We start from the raw sequence: 19,647 nt of genomic DNA, 5'->3' as shown, positions 1-19,647 counted from the left end.
ATAGAATGTAGTTAATTTTTTATGACTATTATTTTACTTGTAAGTACTAATTTGAATGACTCTTTTTGACTATAGTTCATGAGTGATTTTGTGAACTTTCTTTCAACAACAATCTTATTAACCATGGTTGGTCCAGAGTTTTTAAAACTGGTTAAAAATTTGCTATGTAAAAACAGATATTGTTTTTTCCAAACTATGTTTCTAAAAAGCTGATTAGGCAGCCATCTCTTTTTATTATAAGTACTTGCTATAGCTTGTACTGTATTACCATTCAATTCATCCATCCTATTATGGAGCTGTTGTGCAGTTTAGATAAATTCCAAAATATTGATATTGTTTTTTGAGTCAGCATGCTTATTAAACTTATCCTTCCCAAAAAATTCAAATGAACTTGAAATAGAAATCTGACTATATGAAAATAACATTGCAGGTATGATGATGACATGATAAATTTACAAACTTTATGAATTTTAATTATGCATATCATATTTTTTCTACTTAGGTCGTAGAGAAAGGGAGTGATGAGTTTGATATGATAACAACATATGTTGCCAATACCCATGCAAAAACCCATAGCAGCTACAAATTAGAAGTCCTTGATGTAAGTCTTGCATTACTTCTGCCAAGGAGATTATGTATTCATATTATGCTCATATATATACATTATATTTTTTTTGTACAAATTATCATCATAAAATTTAGTGGAGTGGAGCATATTTGTGATTATATTTTTGGATGAAAAAGTGAAAAAATGGTGAAGGTCACAGAAATGTGAAAAATCACATAGAAAGAGTATGCACAAATTAATGGATAGATCATCATAGTGGTGTGGTACATAGTGGTTTAAGAAGAGATTGAATTTTGGTATTTGGGGTGAAAAGGTCAAAGAAAGTCAATTTTTTTGTATTTTTTTTCCTTTATTATTCAGCCATAGGGTGTTTTTATGTGCTATTATGTAGTGGTCAAGACATTTACAATTATGTTTATGAAATTTCTAATTCTAATAAAAAAATAAAAAAAAAACGATTTATTAATATTAGTTTGTTAGTTTTAGCTTGTGTTTACCAAATTGATTCAACTTAATTAGTGCCTCAATTTAAGTATATATTATTGTTCTCCTTATAATAATAATAATTTATTAGGAATAAGTACATTATTGGTATAATAAATATAGTAATCAGTAACAAATTAATATCTCAATTAACAAAAACAATTACAAACAGATATACTCACAGATTGAACTACCATTTCCCCAATATACTAAACTCCACTATTTAAAATCATAAAATTATGACTCGCCTATGTTGTGAATTTCTTAATATGATCTCAGCAGTGGTGCTTCTCATTTCATAAAAAGATTTTATAAGCAAGGTATGTTCTGACTATTTGTCTAGTTAACTATTTTACAGAGACTTTCTCACTTGCCTACTGTAGTTGTGTGTCACCAAGCATGTCAACATATGTGTCTTTAAGTACTAAGTCTTCATTGTACAATCATTGGCATATCAAATTGTTATTGCAGGTTCTCAAGATTAAAAGGGAAGGTGAAAGTAAGAGGCACAAACCCTTCCGTAAATTGCCAAATCGTTATCTTCTCTGGCATGGTTCCAGGACAACCAATTTTGCTGGCATCCTCTCACAAGGTCTCAGGATTGCACCTCCAGAAGCCCCTGTGGTGAGAACCATTTAATAGTGTCATAGACAGGACAATCTTTCATATATATTGCTCAAAATATTTATAATATCATTTTAGCATGATGGTTTAGAGAATCTCTTTCTCCATTTCAGTTTCATGTTCTCTTCCTAATGGTTGTTGTAACTTTCCTCCATTTTGAAATCGACACTTTTTAAGGATTTAATGATAGTTTCTGCATGAGAAGGCTGATTTCTCGTACATTGTTTTTAAACAGCTGTGTGTTTAAACGTTTGTAACTTCATAAGGAAATGTTGGGTTTGAATTATTTTTTTACTATTTTATAGCTCTCTAATTTTACTTTTCAACCCTGTATTGATAACACAAAATCAATTTTTGCGATGAGTGATTGGTTTGGCTTGTCTTTGCCACAAATATTGACTGGAGTTCAAATGCCAAATAAACCAAAAAAATTCAGCCAAAAATATTGTGATTATTATTATTAAGCAGTACATTTCTTTTTTATCCATTGAAGTTTTTTTCATAGACTGTGTGTTGACTTTAATCCTCTTGTTCAATTTCCTTAAATTAATTCTTAGAAATGGATTATGATTTCATTTTACAAAGCTGTAAATACTGGTATGTTTATGTACAACTATATAGTTTGTAGTGCCTGGATCTGAAGATTGATATGTAAATGAAACATCAGCATTTTTGGCTATGATGAATTAAATTATTATTATCTGGTGTAAAATAAGACAAATAAATATTGGTATCCTTATATCATTAGAAGAAACGTAATGAAGAGGCATGGATATCATCAGAGGCTTTCCCTGACAACATATTTAAGCTTCATCATGTGATACTTATGTAGCAAAGATTTTTGATTTGCTAGTAGTTAATGACAACCTCTTCATGTGTGAAACTTGATGATCTGGTATCACTCCCCTTGAAAGCTTAAACAAAATAATTATTATTATCATCTACAGTATTATAATGTTAGATTTGAGTGCTGCCTCTTCATTTCCCCCAGTGACACTGCATGGCAATTTTGATTTAGAAAGCTGCAAATGTGAATTGTGTGGATTAGGGCTGCTTTCAGAAAGGATTCGCAAACACAAAAAAAAACGGAATTTTAGGCGTTTTTTTAGTTATACTGCACCTATTCTCTTTAATTTGTTTTTGTGGCTAGTACTGAAAGTAGCTACTATGCCATCGAATGGTTTGCCGAGGTAAGTGACTGTGAATCTAGGTACCAGTCGCTACCAGTCTTCACCTTTGATCACGAGCCAACTACCAATCGGGTATTACTAAAGTGCGAGGCAGCGAGGCAAAACGACGATTCATGTGAGGCATCGTTTTACCATTTCCAAAAGTGCGAGGCATAACAACGATTCATGCGAGGCATCGTTTTACATCGAAATATGTGCAGAGAACAATGAAAATCCAATGTAAAAGTAATATTACGTACTATTTAATAATTATGCGTGATAGTCATTGTCAAATTTGCTACTTAATTTGATTTGCTACCACAGTGGATTTATTTTTTTCCTCCTAGGCCTAGGCTGTATAGTCAGTAACATCGCTGATCACAGGGGCGGATCCAGGATCTGCTGCATTATTTTTTATTCCCATACAATTAGGGCAGAAATTATAGAGGGTGCTATTTAAGGTCAGTTTAGTGAGCTGTTAAATATGAATATGCATAAGCATGACCAATGTTCGGTGTTTGTAAAGACCACCGGTAACGACGTCCGAGTTGCTATTATAAGCGTACGTTGGAAATTGAAGATTTATGTACAAGAATAGTGGATGCTAAAAAACCAAATATCGTACTTTGTTGTGCAAGAGTAGTAGTAGGCCTATTGATTTGCGCTACGAGGGATGCACGAGGCATGAATAGCTACATTGTATTGTAGTTTTCAGTAGGTCAACAAAACTTTCATTTAATTGGTAATTATTAATTTAGGTCTTGCTTCCTGTAATTATTTCTCTACTACGATAATACGATTAAGTAGACAAACACTATAAAATATACTATACTATAACTATATTTCTTGAAAACATACAAGTTGAATATAAGTGTCTCAATAGGTAAGGTTTGGTGCCTAATATTATAATTAGCTGAGTCACATAACCACAGGTATTTATTCCAAGATAAAGTTAGAGTGTGGTTAGCTTATTCCTGTGTTGCTATTGGAAGTGGGTGCATTGCAACAGATAATGTAACACTTGGTACTGCTATGTAGGCTACACCAATTGAAGGTCAATAACAAAATTTTAATAAACCTATATAAGGAGCCAACGGCCAACCATGCCTTAGTTTAAGGAGTAGGTTTTTTTAGTTTCATAAAATAACTTCAACTTTCTTTTTTCTCAAATTGTCCAACTCAAAGAGCTCAATCACCAAGCGCATAGAGGCTTTTTCGCATGATGCGCTCTACAAATCCAACTATTATTATTATTTATTATTATTAAAATAACATCATTCAGCACTGTGTTAAGATTAAATTTAACAGCAGAGGCAGAGGCAATAGCTGAAATATTTTCAGGAAAAACGCATACTAGGCGGCCTTTTAGTATACTATATAAACGTTCGGAGACAGATTGCAACTCAAATTACGACAGTATTAAGATAATTCAGTGCATTGGTTTAATATATGTTCCTTTCTCATGAACATTTCGCTCATCAAAACAAATATAACAAATAGAATAATGCAATGTGTGTATACTTATATATGTCATAAACTAGAAATTGCAAATTGCAAGTGAAGTACAACTGCATATAAATGTTCTTCGAACAAAATTGTTTATGCGAGTCAAGTGAAAATAATGAATAATAAAATATAACAAATATTATGAGACACGACCCATTGTCTATATTAGAACACTTCTCATTGGGTGACAAAGTCGTACTTGTTCATTTTTGTCAAAAAGTATCTATAGTGGTGAATTATGGTTTAGGTTTTTTAATAAAGTTTCAAAAATTTCTATGTATGTGGAAAATGTAGTTGATTACCAAAGGTTACAATTTTTATTTTGAAGACTGAATGGTCTAGGAAGTGTACATTTTTTATGGGGCAAGTTTCCTTTCCAAGGGCAGGTTTTCTAGGGGCGAGTTAACTGCCAAAGAGTGTTGCCAAAGTGCGAGCCAGCGTGTTATTTGATCACAAATGCGAGACATCACAAGTGTAAGCCAGCGAGCCATGACGTCACGACAATAGATACGAGACGTTAACGAGTTGTGCGAGGTATCAGCTGAGATTTGTGGAGTACAATTCAAAAAACAACTATAGGTCTAATAATCAATTATTGTGATGTTAAATAGACAATGTTAGCTATCGAGGAGCGACGTTGTTTTTCATTGAGACCTTCGTCCCTTCAAGGCTAGGCCTATACCATCCTAGCTAGTCTAGGCCTAGAGTAGGATTTTTTATTTGGTGAGATAATTTAGTATGGGGAGTTTTCAAGGCGGCAAAATTTCTAGGGGCGAGTTTGTAGAGGCGAGTTGACTGCCAACGCACCACACAACATAAGCATGATCGAATTCGGGTCAACTTGGCACCAAGTCAACTTGGCCACAGTTTCGCAGGCCACTAGTATAATACATTTTTAATTATTGTTTAAAATGTAATAATTAGTACGTTGACATAAATAAGTTTAACTGGGTTCGTAAATACTATAGGCCTCAAAATACTGTGTCGAGACTTGGGCCGAGTTGACATTTAAGAGTGCATCTGGTCATCGTTTTCTGCCGTGGATAACATCGCACATTATTTTGGACGAGTCGTACCGAAATTTCAACAGAGTACACTATATTGTGCAATGAATTATCAGGCTTGGAATGTATTAATAGGTATATATAATTTAAATTGTAATCAGAATAATTATTAATAATATTAATAATATATAATAATATATTATTAATATGACATGTACAATCGAAAATAATTATTGCAGCACCCATTTTCAAAATATAAATTTAATTTTGATAAGCACGTAAATTAAATATATGCCCACAGAGAAAAAAAACCAAAAATTCAGAATAATACTAGCACTTTATGATTAACTATATACTTTTCTGCTTCCATGAAAGTACTTTATTATGCAAATTAACATTGAGATTTCAAAACAAAATGCAAATCAAAAAGACCACAAAAGAGAACAGCAACAATTAAACTAATTAAATCACTGTGCAAAACAGCTTTCCTTTTTTTAATTTACTTTGATCAGCGATGTTACTGACTATATAGCCCCGGCCTAGGCGGAGAAAAATAAATCCACTGTGGTAGCAAATCAAATTAAGTAGCAAATTTGACAATGACTATCACGCATAATTATTAAATAGTACGTAATATTACTTTTACATTGGATTTTCGTTGTTTTCTGCACATATTTCGATGTAAAACGATGCTTCGCATGAATCGTTATACCTCGCACTTTTGGGGATGGTAAAACTATGCCTCGCATGAATCGTTGTTTGGCCTCGCTGCCTTGCACTTTAGTACTACTCCTACCAATCAACGCTCATTATAATTTCTTGCGAATATTTCCAAGAAAATACGAATGTTTACGAATGCAGAATGTTACGACGTTACGAAAATTACTGGACACTCAGCGGATCCTTTTTAGTTTTATGTTATGTTAGGTGCCTCCACGTTTTTTACCCAGTCAGCAGCATACTGACTGGGTTCTCTTTCCGAGCAGTTTCTTACTGCTGCTGACTGGGTTCAGTTTCCGAGCAGTTTCTTACCCAGTCAGCAGCATGCTGACTGGGTTCTGTTTCTTTCTTTCTTTCTTTCTGGCAACATTTTAAATGTCTAGTGGCAAACTACTAGACCGATTTAATTAAAACTTGGTCAGTAGGACCGGTGCCACCTCCCATTTATGTGTTGTTCACAACTTGGGGTCAATGGTCACATAGGGGTCATTAGGGTAAAAAACTTTCAAAAAAATGAATAAAAGACTTCTTCTGTCACAAATATCATAGCACAGTCTTGTCCTGGGCACATATGTATTGGCATAATGTAGGGTCTTATAATGTTCAGCGATTCTTCTGTCACAAATATCATAGCACAGTCTTGTCCTGGGCACATATGTATTGGAATAATGTAGGGTCTTATGGTGTTCAACGATTTATTCTTTTGTTCTCTCTAGTAACATTTCAAAATGCTACTAATAGCAAACCATTGGACCAAATTCAATCAAATTTTGTCATTAAGAACCGGCGACACCTCCTACACTGTCTGGCATCAGTGGTTACATAGGGGTCATCAGGGTCAAATTTTCAAAATAGCCCAATTGAGCTCAAATTGACCAGGAATGATCCTTGGGACCTTCTAAACATGAAAAACTACTCTTCGCCTATAGGTAAAAAATCACAAGGGTCACTATAGTGAAAATTATCAAATCATAATGAAAACTTGAGGACATTTGCTCACTGAACGGTTCACTGCACAAAACCGGACCCCCTTTTTCTCACATAATCGACTATATAATTTGAATGGTTTCATTTGGCAATCTGGGGCGATCGGATTATGAAATTGTAGCTCATAAAGTAAGCTTTCTTTTACCATGTAAGTCCAATGCTGGTTGCTTAAATAACCATTGATCATTTTTGTCTTTAAAATTTTGTATTCAAAATTGTTTTTACCCTGTCTGTGAATGACGTCACACACTTAAGGCCAATAGTAGCTACGAATTTCGAGTTTTCTGCGGTTAGTGCGTTCATGCATAAGATGTAGGTCAAATTTACCTGAATGAGCTATTGTCGCAAATATCATGATTGCTAGTGACTAATGATTGGACCAATTGCATTAGACAGACTCCTACCAAACATGGGGTGTTCACACAGGTTGAGCTTAAAGGTCAAAATGGTTATCACTTAAAAAATGACTGGGTTCATGTTTTTTTTTGTTTTTTTTTTTTCTTTACGTGCGATGACAAACTAAAGTAAGTTCTTTGTAGGTAGACCATGTTTGATTTCACTAAATTTGATAATTTTAGGCCTAGGTGAGCTACTGATTTCCATGTGTTACTATAAGTTTCCGTTTTATAGCTAGCTAGGCCTAGTAATGCTGATTTATCATTGGCCCGCCTGTGGAGCGACAATTTTTCTCGTACGTCGTCGACTCAGGCCCTTGCTAGAACTATGCCTAAGCCTAGTTTACCATACATAACGAACTAGTAGCAGTCTGGTTTAATTATAAACTAATACTTTAGGCCAAGATGTGATTTATACAGAATCTCAGAATATTCAGCACTTCAAGGATGGCATTCCACAGAGAGGAGAGCCTATTCATGAGATAGGACTAGGCCTAGCCTACTTACTTAGGTTAGGTAGCTAGTGCTAGTTCTACGAGGGACTCGTTATTGGTGCTACTATGGTAATTTCAGCAGCCATGTTTATACATACAGTATAAGTTAAAAAATAAAAACATGTAGCTAGGTAAGTAGTAGGACTATTGCTAATGAAACTATAGTGCCGCCTAGGCTAGGTAGGTAAACATATGGCTAAACGACTTACCGTATGGATCTAGGCATAGTTAGGCTTAGGCCTAGACGCCCTACTACTACTACATTTTACAGTTCAGTTAATAATATACAGATTATAACACATCTATATATATGTATGTATGTTCCACATATATAAAATCGGAAATAAGTAGTAACACAAAATAAATCGATGTTAGTCGTTGACTCTTGGAACATAAAATTCACATTTTTTCCCTCTTAATGTTCTCTCTTATTTCGATTATACACTGTTAATTTTTAATGCATAAGGTATTTATTGTATGTTTTTTTGTGCATGTCATTTTGTTGTATTTCTATATATTTATCTATATTTTGTCATTTTATAGAGGGACCTGAATATCAGCTGGCCTTCAGATTCAGCTGGAAGGGTCACGCTCTTTAAATAAGTTAGGATACATACAATTTTTTCCTGTCCCTGGAGGGTGTGTGGGGGCAGCATTGTAAAGGGAAAGATATTTTGTTCAATGCTGTATGATTCTTTTTACAATTTGATTAACATACAGTTCACACTCCAATTTGAGAATCTAATTCCAAGACCTCCAATCTGAGACCAATGGGGGGTGGATATATGCGATTTGTGAAGCACCAAGCAGGGGGGGTGGGGTGGGGGCGGGAAATGAGCGTGGTTTTGCCAAGGGCGCAGATCATTTTGTGAGCTCACACCAACCTCAGGCCCATCATAGTTGGGCCTGAGGTGCGAAAATTATAGGAAATAGTCGCTGTAGATGACCGGAAATGACTCTTTCCGGTCATATCACCATTATAAAGTAATAGTCATAATGAAGCACCAACAAATTTCTCATGATGTTAAACCAGCGATTTTTGGCAACCATGGATATGTAATTAATATGTGTGACGTACTATAGAAAATAAAACTTAAAAACATTGTCTTTGATGTATGTTATAGTTTTGGCTTGCCTACTTTAAAGCCAGTCCACACCATAGTAAAGGGCTGAGGTGGGACCATTTGGGAAATAGTAGATTGCCAGAAATGACACTCTTACAGTTAAATTCATCATCATCGATCTAATTAATCACTGTGATGTTCAATTGAAAATAAAACTAAATTGTCTTTGATGTATTTTTAATTTACTTCACCTAGGCCTACTTCGTGTGCCGAAAACTAATATTATTATTATTATTATTATTATTATTATTACAAGCTTTCTTTCATACTTCTCAAATTATAATAAAGGCATGCGCACTCAAGTCTTGTATTATCTGATGTTTGTGGGCAGAGATAGAGTACCGTTTGAACAGTACCCTTTCGTTAAAACATGGGTCATTCATGCAGTTCATTTCAGGCATCTTCTTGACTTATAAAATTATTAAATTGCGGACGAAAAATGTACCAATGGGTACCAATGTTTGGGACGTATCCCTTGTCCCCCATGATCATTTTTTTTTTCTTAGGGGCGTCTTCAATTTGAGATTTTTTTGGAATTAGTAGACGGCTAGATGCTGAAAAGAATTTATGCTTAAAATAGAAAGTATGTTTTACGAGAGTACATGTATACATGAGAAGCACACACAAGAAGACACATTTTTTTTTCACAGTAAAAGAAGGTGGGTGTCTAGCCACCCTATTCACCCCCCCGCCCCCTCAGGTCAGCCACTGTGGCTGGTTCAATACAAACTTGTGCAATTCAGTGAATGGAGTTGTTCGCCTATATTTTAGTAAAGCTGTGCTTTCCTAATCTTGTATATTAATTATGTTTACATGTAATTTTAATTCAGACATGGATAATCATAATCATTAACTTTGTTGATATCTGCTATGGAGTCATTCCATATGAATCCAACACACTTTTTTGCCCGACCCCCTTCAAATTGCCCAATATTTTGCATGTTGGAGGTTCTACCTAAGATAATCCCACAGTGAAATTTTTGGCTCCGTGCCAGCATTTTCTGATGAGTTAGAGCAATTTGAAATTTTCATGAGATTTGACTAAAAAACTCACTTTCTGACAGACAACTGCTGATATCTCTCTTGAAACCTAACGTATTGGAGGTACCGTTGCATAGAGAAGAAGATTCTCTTTCAAATGATATGCAACTCGATGATGTCCGTACTAGTGAGAATTATATAGGTCAAGTCACGTGACCTTGATCTTTGACTCAAAATATCACAAAAGTATATATCTCGATTTTTGGAAAATTCACACCTCAGTTATTTGCCCACATGATGTGGGCAAATGAAATATATTAGCTCTAGACTACATTTTGTGCTTAGGTATTGATAGTTTCATTGAGTTTCCAGGAAATCTGCTGATAGATTCTATAAAAATTGACACCATAGTATAGTGAAAATCACTGGCCCCGTGACCATTTTTCTGGGACCAAGGTTTAATCTGCTGATTTAGCATCACTAGGATATAAATAAGAAATTGAGCGAGGGAGAACCTCCAGAAAAAGGGCAGAACATATTTTTCATTGGCCATAACTTCACTTATATCCAATGAAAAAGGGCAAATCTGGTGTGTAACTATATGTTATAAAGTTGACAAAAAACCATATAATTTGACACCAAATTTAGCATTTTTCACCAAAGAGAAGTGGAGTTACATGCCAAAATATTAAATTTTCGATGGTTTTTTATGGCGGCCATTTGAATTCCAAAATAGCTGCCATCCTAGATATATGAAACCATGTATATTTGACTCAAAGAGCCCAAAAACATATGCTTAAACACCAAATTTAGCATTTTTCATCAGAGAAGTGGAATTACAAACTAAAATATTCGATTTTTGAGGATATTTATGGCAGCCATCTTGAATTTCAAAATGACTACCATCCTAGCTTTTTGAAACTATGTTTATTGTATTCAGAGAGCCCAAAATCATATGATTAGATCCAAATTTACCATTTTCCTTAGAGGATATGTGGAATTATACTGAAATATTATTTTTTTGACCATTTTTAAGGCGGCTATCTTGAGTTTCAATATGGCTGCCATTTTACGTTTTCGAAACCTGTCTCATTGGCTTCACTGATCTAATAACATATAGTTAGACACCAGATTTGCCCTTTTTCATTGGATATAAGTGAAGTTATGAGTCAATATCGTAATTTTGGCAGCCATTTTGAAAATGGCCACCAAAAATATGTTCCGCCCTTTTTCTGGAGGATCTCCCTTGCTCAATTTACTTACTTATACCCTAGTGATGCTGAATCAGCAGTGGAACATTGGTCCCAGAAAAATGGTCACAAGGCCCCTGATTTTCACTATACTATGGTGCCAGTTTCATAGAATCTATCAGCAGATTTCCTGGAAACTCAGTGAAACTATCAATACCTAGCCACAAAATTTTGTCTAGAGCTAATATATTTCATTTGCCCACAATGAAACTTTAGGGGCATCATGTGGGCTAAGTGTCCTAACTGAGTTGTGAATTTTCCAAAAATCGAGATATATACTTTTGTGATATTTTGGGTCAAAGGTCAAGGTCACGTGACTTGACCTATATAATTCTCACTAGTCCAGATATCATCGAGTTGCATATCATTGGAAAGAGAATCTTCTTCTCTATCTAACAGAATTTCTCCAATAGGTTGAGTTTCAAGAGAGAAATCAGCAGTTGTCTGTCAGAAGGTGAATTTTTTAGCCCAATCTCATGAAAATTTCAATTTGCTCTAACTCTTCAGAAAATGCTGGCGCGGAGTCAAAAATTTCACTGTGGGGTTATTTCAGGTAGAACCCCAACATGCAAAATATTGGGCGATTTGAAGGGGGTCGGGCAAAACAGTGTGTTGGCTTTATATGGAATGACTCTATGGTGTTTTTATTTGCTTTCTGTTCTGTTTTATAAACTGTAATATTAAACTTGAACTTTCAATCAGTTGAAAAGGCCCACTTTTTGCAATTCATCACTCTCACACTTGTTCTGCACAAATGGGCATGTTTTGGCTTTATCCATAGTGCAAGGTAGTTTAATTAACAATTAACCTATCCATGGGAATGTGTGTGTACTTCTACAGTTAGTTTCTTGTTTAAAGGACGTTTACAGTTAAAAGTCCTTTTTAGAGTGAAATATTTCGTTAATTAAGTTTCTAAATAATTGGTTGTCCCATGTTGTCTTTTGGAGACTACTTTAGAGGTTTCAGGTTCGGTTACCCACTAATTATGTTGTTTGGAGACCACTTTTAACCTGTGGTCTCTATTTAGAGGCTTCTAGTTCAAGGCTGAACTCCAAGACCACCCCAAATTTGTCCAGAATTGGAGGGCGGACTGTATATAAAAATTATATGGCCAGCTGATAACTGGAGAAAAAATATTGCAGTATTGAATGTAAGACATTAGGATTTAAAGGAACATTAGATGGCTTTAATAATTGAATCACAGACATGGTTGGACATATTAAATGTTGCTACAAGAATTAGTGTAAATAAAGTAATGGGATGTATTTATAAATGTCTATTTTATAATAATAATAATAATAATAATAAAAAAATAAATTAATAATAATAATAATAATAATAATTTTTTAATGTTTATCTTCCAGTAAACCTATATGTACTTTAATATTCACAGACTGGTTATATGTTTGGAAAAGGGCTTTATTTTGCTGATATGGTCTCCAAGAGTGCCAATTATTGTTTCACATCATCAAGTAACCCAGTAGGTTTGCTGTTACTGTCAGAGGTGGCACTTGGCAACATGTATGAGAAGCTAAGCTCAGAGTACATCACTAAACTACCACATGATAAGCAGAGTACCAAAGGTTTGTGTATTTGTTTATTCTTATCGTAAAACTACAATATGCTCAGTTCATAATAGTCCTGTGGATTAAGATCAAAAAGTACATGGGTTTGACAGTTACGATATTCTTTTACTTAAGAATAACTGGGCAAACCAAATTCAAATTGGTAAATTACCAGATGTGAACCTTAAACTCGAAACAGAATCATACCAATAAAAAAAAGAAAAAAAAATAAGGAAAAAGGGTATAGCAATATTACACTACAATATTATATTATTATTGCAAACTTATGTATCTTCAATTTATGAATAAAAGTGGGACCACCCCCACAAAAGAAAAAAAAGAAACATACCAGCCATACATAAAACACCAACCTTGTATGTAAATGCACAATCCATCCACCACCTATTATGGAACACATCCCAGATGCCATAGGTAAAAATATATTGAAATTGTCAACCAATTAAGAAACATTTGGTAAAACTGTATGTACATACAGTAAAGTATTAACAAACAGTAGATATACAGAGCACATTAAAAAGCAGATGTAGAGGGTAGTGGGGCGCAGGAAAATAGATTTGCTGAATTGCATATGAGCGTGGCCCATATAGAGTAATTTTTTACTCTTCTGAAAGTTGCAATTGTTATAGGATACAAAACATGTAATAACCTGACAACTTCTTAAACTGCGTATACAACAGCACAAACAGTATGATGGAGAATGAACATCATGTGTTTTTACCAACGATGTGTAGTCAATGTGTAATTATTTGGCTATCAGAGAGTGAAAAACCACAAACAGCAATAGCCACACATGAGCCAGATTTCTACACTGGACCTGGTTTAATTATCAAAAAATGTGAAAACCAAAGCACTTTCCAGGAGAACAAAAGTATGACAAACTTTAAAACTGAAAAACTATTAAAGTCCACTATGGTTGCATGAAAAATATTAGCGCCCATAATTGAAGCCAAGTCAGAGAAAACTGTCCACTGAACAGTAAATGTCTAACCAGCTCCCTAGTATATAAAGCCGCTATGACTAAGCAAGAAAACACAAACATTTACTATTCAAACTAAGACATAATAAGTATAAAAACTAAACTATAATAATATAAATATTTATTTAAATGTCAGGCTTATAATAGTTCTTTTGATATTCCTGTTGAAATTTACTTTGTTACTTGTAGGTTTTAATGATATTGTATATTCATATATTTTTATATTTATGTTTTTGTTCTTAAAATGAATTGATGCTAAAAGAAATTTAAAGAAGTCCACTGAGATGCTTTTAACAAACATCAACACATACACTGTCACAGGCAAACGCCCGTAATGGCCCTGTCACACCTTGACGATTAAGCCAGCGTAAGCCGATGTATGAAAAAAATGGCGAATACGCTGGCGTACGTCGAATCGCGATCGTCGACACATGTTGACATACGATACCTGTAAGTTACTCAAAAGTCAAAACGTATTTGTAACGTGCTTCGAACTTGCATGTAACTTACTCCAACGTATATTGACGTACGTAGATGTATTTGACGTGTTCCAGACGACCACAAAACTTACTGAACGTGTTTCTAACTTACAGTTATCGTATAATGGTGTATTGGCAGCGTTTAGGGAAATAGGTATATTAAAATGGGGTGATGTCAATACGGTGACATTGATACTGCGATGTCTAGTGCGGTTACGATTTGAAGCGTAAACGGTGCGGTGATGGTGTGGTGTTTCTTTTCTTGTAGATTTGGTTCATGATAATTTTTTGTTCCTTCCTGTAGCGCCTTGAGCACTACAAAAATATCTTGGCTAGGCCATTACATCACAGAGCCAGAGTAGTGGTAGTGGTAGTTTATTTTCTTAGCTAAGCCTATGCCTACCTTAAATGGAATAAAAATCACAGCATCAATTTTTTTCTACGATTATACACATGTTTCCTATAAAGTTGATTATTTACTATTACTGTACAATCTTTTTATAAAACAATTCAATGTTGCTATTTTTTCTGAGTTACGATTACGATTATCGTTTTTAAACCTATCGTCTGTCACATGTGAACATTCCAAGTTAGACAAATTTGCAAATGTAAAACCTTTGGGAAATCCCCCTCTCCCTCCCTTTTATGGGGATCAACATCCCCCTCCCCCTAATTTTTCTGAATGCTCAAAAAAAACATTCAGGATCTGCATTGTCCCCTTTTACTTGAGAATTTATGTATTTCAGGTCGTCTCCACACCACAGTACACTGTACGAGTCTTTCAGGGTATATGGGGTAGCAGTGAGGAATAGCACCTCTGAACTATCATCAGTCACACGTATCATTACGTGGATGTGGTTCTTGGTTTCCCACTGTTGCTCAAGCTTCCTTGGTCTCTTTTGACAAACTATCTACAGCTGATGCCTCAAATGAAAGCACTATTCATGGGGTGTGAACTCCCAGCAGAGCTAAAATACCCAGGGAAGGGCGGATGAGTCCTATAAACCGACCAACGGCCATTCACTGAAACGTTTTTGCACCCCAGCCATTAAGGTCTTCTTGCCATTGGATTACGCGCTGAACAGCCAAGACTGTGAAGCACTGTAGTGCAGCCTTGCTTCACATTAAGTACCACGCACAGCGTTTGCATGCATAATGAACTATTTACTCAAGTCCTGTGGTGATTGGGGAGCGATGACGGGGACAGGATCATGAAATCTATAAGCCTTTAGTTGCAAACCAGCACGCAGGCGATGAAGGTTTAAATCAGTCGCTTAACTTTCAGAATGGAACAGGACAGCTGTTTGGTAGTTGCCTTCATGTCTAAGCAGCCCTCTTTACGATTCACTTTGCTCATCCTTAATCTGGGAAGGGGCTGTTCCACTCAACCTGGCTGGAATGCCGCATCTAGTGGTAAGAAAAAGAGAAATCAACTAATTTTGGTACATGGAACATACGTACAGTACATCAATAGGCAACTAACAAAGTGAACGCCCGGAAAGGCGCACAATCTTCGTGGCTCGTGAGCTACAACGATATAGTATTGACATTGCTGCCCTACAAGAAAGTGGATGAGCCAGTGAAGGACAGGTAAGCGAAACTGGAGGTGGTTATACATTCTTTTGGAAGGGAAAGAGTGATTCAGAGCCAAGAATACATGGTGTTGCTGTAGCAATCAGGAATGAGCTATTTAACAACATAGATCACTTGCCAATAGGTTTAAATGAACATCTCATGACTCTTCAGCTAAATTTCAACAAGAACCAAAAAGCAGCAATTATATCTGCTTATGCTTCAACTCTTATGTCTGTGTCTGAGGATAAAGAAATATTCTACTCCAAACTTGATACATTATTAACACAGATTCCTAGCAGCCACAGAGTATACTTTTTGGTGATATGAATGTGAGACTGGGTAAGGACTCAATCAACATCTAGCTGATCAACCAACCATTAATGAAGTTACAGATGCCATAAATGTAATGACATATAGAAAAGTGGTGGGATTAGACGGCATTCCAGCAGAAGCTTACAAATTTGGAGGTCCTGAGCTAACAGGAAAACTGCTAGATCTCTACAAGCTCATCTGGCAGACAGAGACCATACCTGCTGATCTCAGAGATATCTGGATCATCACCATCTTCAAAAAAGGAGACAAATCAATTTGTGGCAACTACCGTGGCATTTCCCTACTCTCAACAGCTGGGAAAATACTTGGAAATGATCTACAACTAGCCATGGATGCATTCAGCTTTGCCTATCCTACAATGGGTCTGAAACTGAACATCAAGAAAACAAAAATTCTCCACCAACCAAAGCCTGGATGGACAGCCCCTGAGCAACGTAGAGCACTTTACTTACCTAGGTAGTTGTCCCACATCAAAGGCTAATATTGATGTTGAAATACAACAGACTTGGTGCAGCCAATTGCACCTTTGGGCATCTAAGGGCCAGGATCTTTGACAACAATAATCTACTCATCAAAAAAAAGATAAACATACAATACTGTCGTAATTCTAACTTTGCTCTATGGATCTGAAACATGGGTAACCTATAGCAAACATCTGAAAAGTCTAGAAAAATATCATCAACGATGCCTACTTAGATTATTCAACATCAAATGGACGGATAGATACACCAATTGCAGTGTCTTGGAAGAAGCAAATGCTACAAGCATTGAGGCCTGCATTATCAGGAGTAAACTACGCTGGACAAGACATGTTTGTATGGCGAATGACAGGCTACTCAAACAGATTTTGTTTGCAGAATTATGCAACAGCAAAAGATTAAAGGAGGTCAACATAAACGTTTCAAAGATAACTTAAAACACAACCTAAAGCAGTGTAACATAGACACAGACACCTGACACAAACAGACAATTTTTGGAGATCTTCAATGCCTAAAGAAACGAAGGAGTTCATTTGTACCCACTGCTAGAAGATATGCCACTTTAGGATTTGACTCTTCAGCCATAACAAGAAACACAAATAGCAAGCAGACATCATAATCTATGGGCCTGTTTCTGCTGAGGGAAAAAACACATGTTTTTAAACGGTTATTAAAAAACACATGTTTTTCCCCAGTAGAAACAGGCCACAAAGCAAAAACATGCTTAGGAATGCGTTCTAAAAGTGCGTGTTTTCACACGCATTTGTTATAGGGTTCGCGTTCAGAAAACACGTGTTTTGTGGTACACTTCAGCTGCAATGCAATACCGTGTTAGTCATGACCTGTCAGTGACCCAAGTTGACCTCTTAGTTGGTTGGATCGCTCGTCCGCGGGAAACTCGGGGCGAAGAAAAAAATAAGGCCAATAGAATGACATGCTTGAAGATCATGCCATACATTTTTCATACTTTCCTGGTGTGTTTACTTCTTTCGCATCATGCACTGTAGCTCGCAAGAAGTAAGGTCAGCTTCAACTTCCGTTGGTGACCATCATTTAAGCTCCGCCCACCTGCTAATCCTTGCATTACCACGTTTTTAAAAGTTGCACTTTTCACTAGAAACACGTTGAAAAGGAATTTAACCGTTTATAAAAAAACACATGTTTTTGGTGTTATTCAGCAGAAACACGTCCTAAAAGGAGGATTGCGGATGATGTACGAGTCTTTTGATCTTATACGACAGTGCTATGTAACAACATATCTACAGTGTTGCTGCCAGTGGTGGATTCAGGAATTTGAAATAGAGGGACTTGTATCTGCCTGGGATGATTCACCAGGGCAGATTTGGGGGCGGGGGGTGGGATGGCCCTGCCTCCCCCCTCCCTTTAAAAGAATAATAAGAGAAAAAAAAAAAAAAGAAAGAAGGAGAAAAAACTGATCGCCCAAAACAAGAACACAAACATTGGGGGGGGGGCAAATACCTCCCACCCCTCTCAGTTAATGTTATCTTTATTGTCTCCGACTTTTGGGGCCCCCCCCCTTTTTTTTTAGGAAATCTCTGAATCCAGGCAGTCCAAAACTGACCTTCCAGGAGAGCCAAGGAAAATAACTTGGCCAATGTGCACAATAAAATGTCTGTGCCATCTTTGGAAATCAGCAGAGCATTTTTTCCGGAAAAGTAATTTGACACCCAAACTGAGAATGGTGACCATGTGGTTTAAACCAACCACAATGTTCAGAACCTGAATTGAAAACGCTACATCAGACCGAAGAGTATAGAACGTAAAGAGAACACAGTTTGCTTGTGAGCATAAGAACAAATGATACGCAGCTAGGAGAGAACATCAGCTGTGTTTATTTGTCACTTTTAGTTACCTTCCAGTAGCCCTAGTACAGTTTGTGTTCCACAAGATACAATTCTTTCGTATAGGGAGATTAGATTAGACAGGGTGGGGGGTGCGCCTAAGGCCTTCAGATAGGGGCAGGGGGCGCGGATCCCCTGGAACTCATACATTCTAGAGGATTAGAAGTCTATTAGTAATTTAAGTAGGACCAATTGAATTAGGTTTTTTTGGGTAGTTATAAAAGGAGATTTATGACACACTTTTTTTTTTATCTTTTGTGGTCATCCCACCTTTATCCATCACAAAGACAAAACATTTTTTATAAGCAACATTGTGGTTACACAATCATCTATAATGCAATATGGCAATGTAAGAATACTGGAGAAATTTTTGGCATGCGTTTTTAAAATGAGTTGATCAGTTAAAAGTTATTCAAAATATTTTCGAATATGTTTTCCTATCATAAAAAGTTGGAGAACTGAGGTGTAACACCATTTGTTCAGATGTTTTAGGACGTTTGCTTTGTAAATGCAAAATGTTCCTAATGAAAACAGATGGTCTATATAAACGTTTCCTGTACCAAGCACAATATTTTTAAAATTTGCTTCAATACCATAATTAATAAAGCTAAATTGATTAATAAAATTCTACAGGTCATGTGATTCTGTACAATGATTTTTAAAAAGTGTGTCATCTTCAACAACATTGCACTTTGGATTTATGACACACTTTCTTGTGACCAGCTTAGCTTGAACATACAGCAATAACATAATCTGTGAATTAAATACCATTAAAATTTTTTGCGAGGATAAGTGTTAAAGTTTATTTATGCAAGACCCTGGATATTATTTAACATCACGGCATAATCATTTGAAATATTATTACATGTAGTGCACCAAAATAGAATTTTCAAAATTCAAAGAATAAATTTTAAAATAATACTACACTGACCAGAAAGACTAGATGATGGCCTTCCTATTAATTACTATACTGCAATATATTGAGAATTACAGTGATTTGATTTACCTTGATCTTGAAGCTAAAGCAATAATGCTGTCTCTTATACCCATCT

At 35.7% G+C, this 19,647-nt stretch overlaps 1 protein-coding gene across 1 annotated transcript in view; it reads left to right on the top strand.

Annotated features, from left to right (window-relative positions):
- Positions 1–19,647, top strand: part of LOC117100893 (poly [ADP-ribose] polymerase 1-like) — a 144,769-nt gene that overhangs the window by 108,626 nt on the left and 16,496 nt on the right. Inside the window, exons 19-21 of the mRNA XM_033240724.1 lie at positions 503–601; positions 1,523–1,675; positions 12,699–12,888. Coding sequence (XP_033096615.1) covers positions 503–601; positions 1,523–1,675; positions 12,699–12,888 — 442 coding nt within the window. The remainder of the gene's footprint in view (positions 1–502; positions 602–1,522; positions 1,676–12,698; positions 12,889–19,647) is intronic.

Source organism: Anneissia japonica, unplaced genomic scaffold, assembly GCF_011630105.1.
Source record: "Anneissia japonica isolate Jap-2015-1 unplaced genomic scaffold, ASM1163010v1 scaffold287858_len863314_cov180, whole genome shotgun sequence".
Lineage (NCBI taxonomy): Eukaryota > Metazoa > Echinodermata > Crinoidea > Comatulida > Comatulidae > Anneissia > Anneissia japonica.
This window is presented reverse-complemented; position numbering and strand designations above follow the sequence as displayed.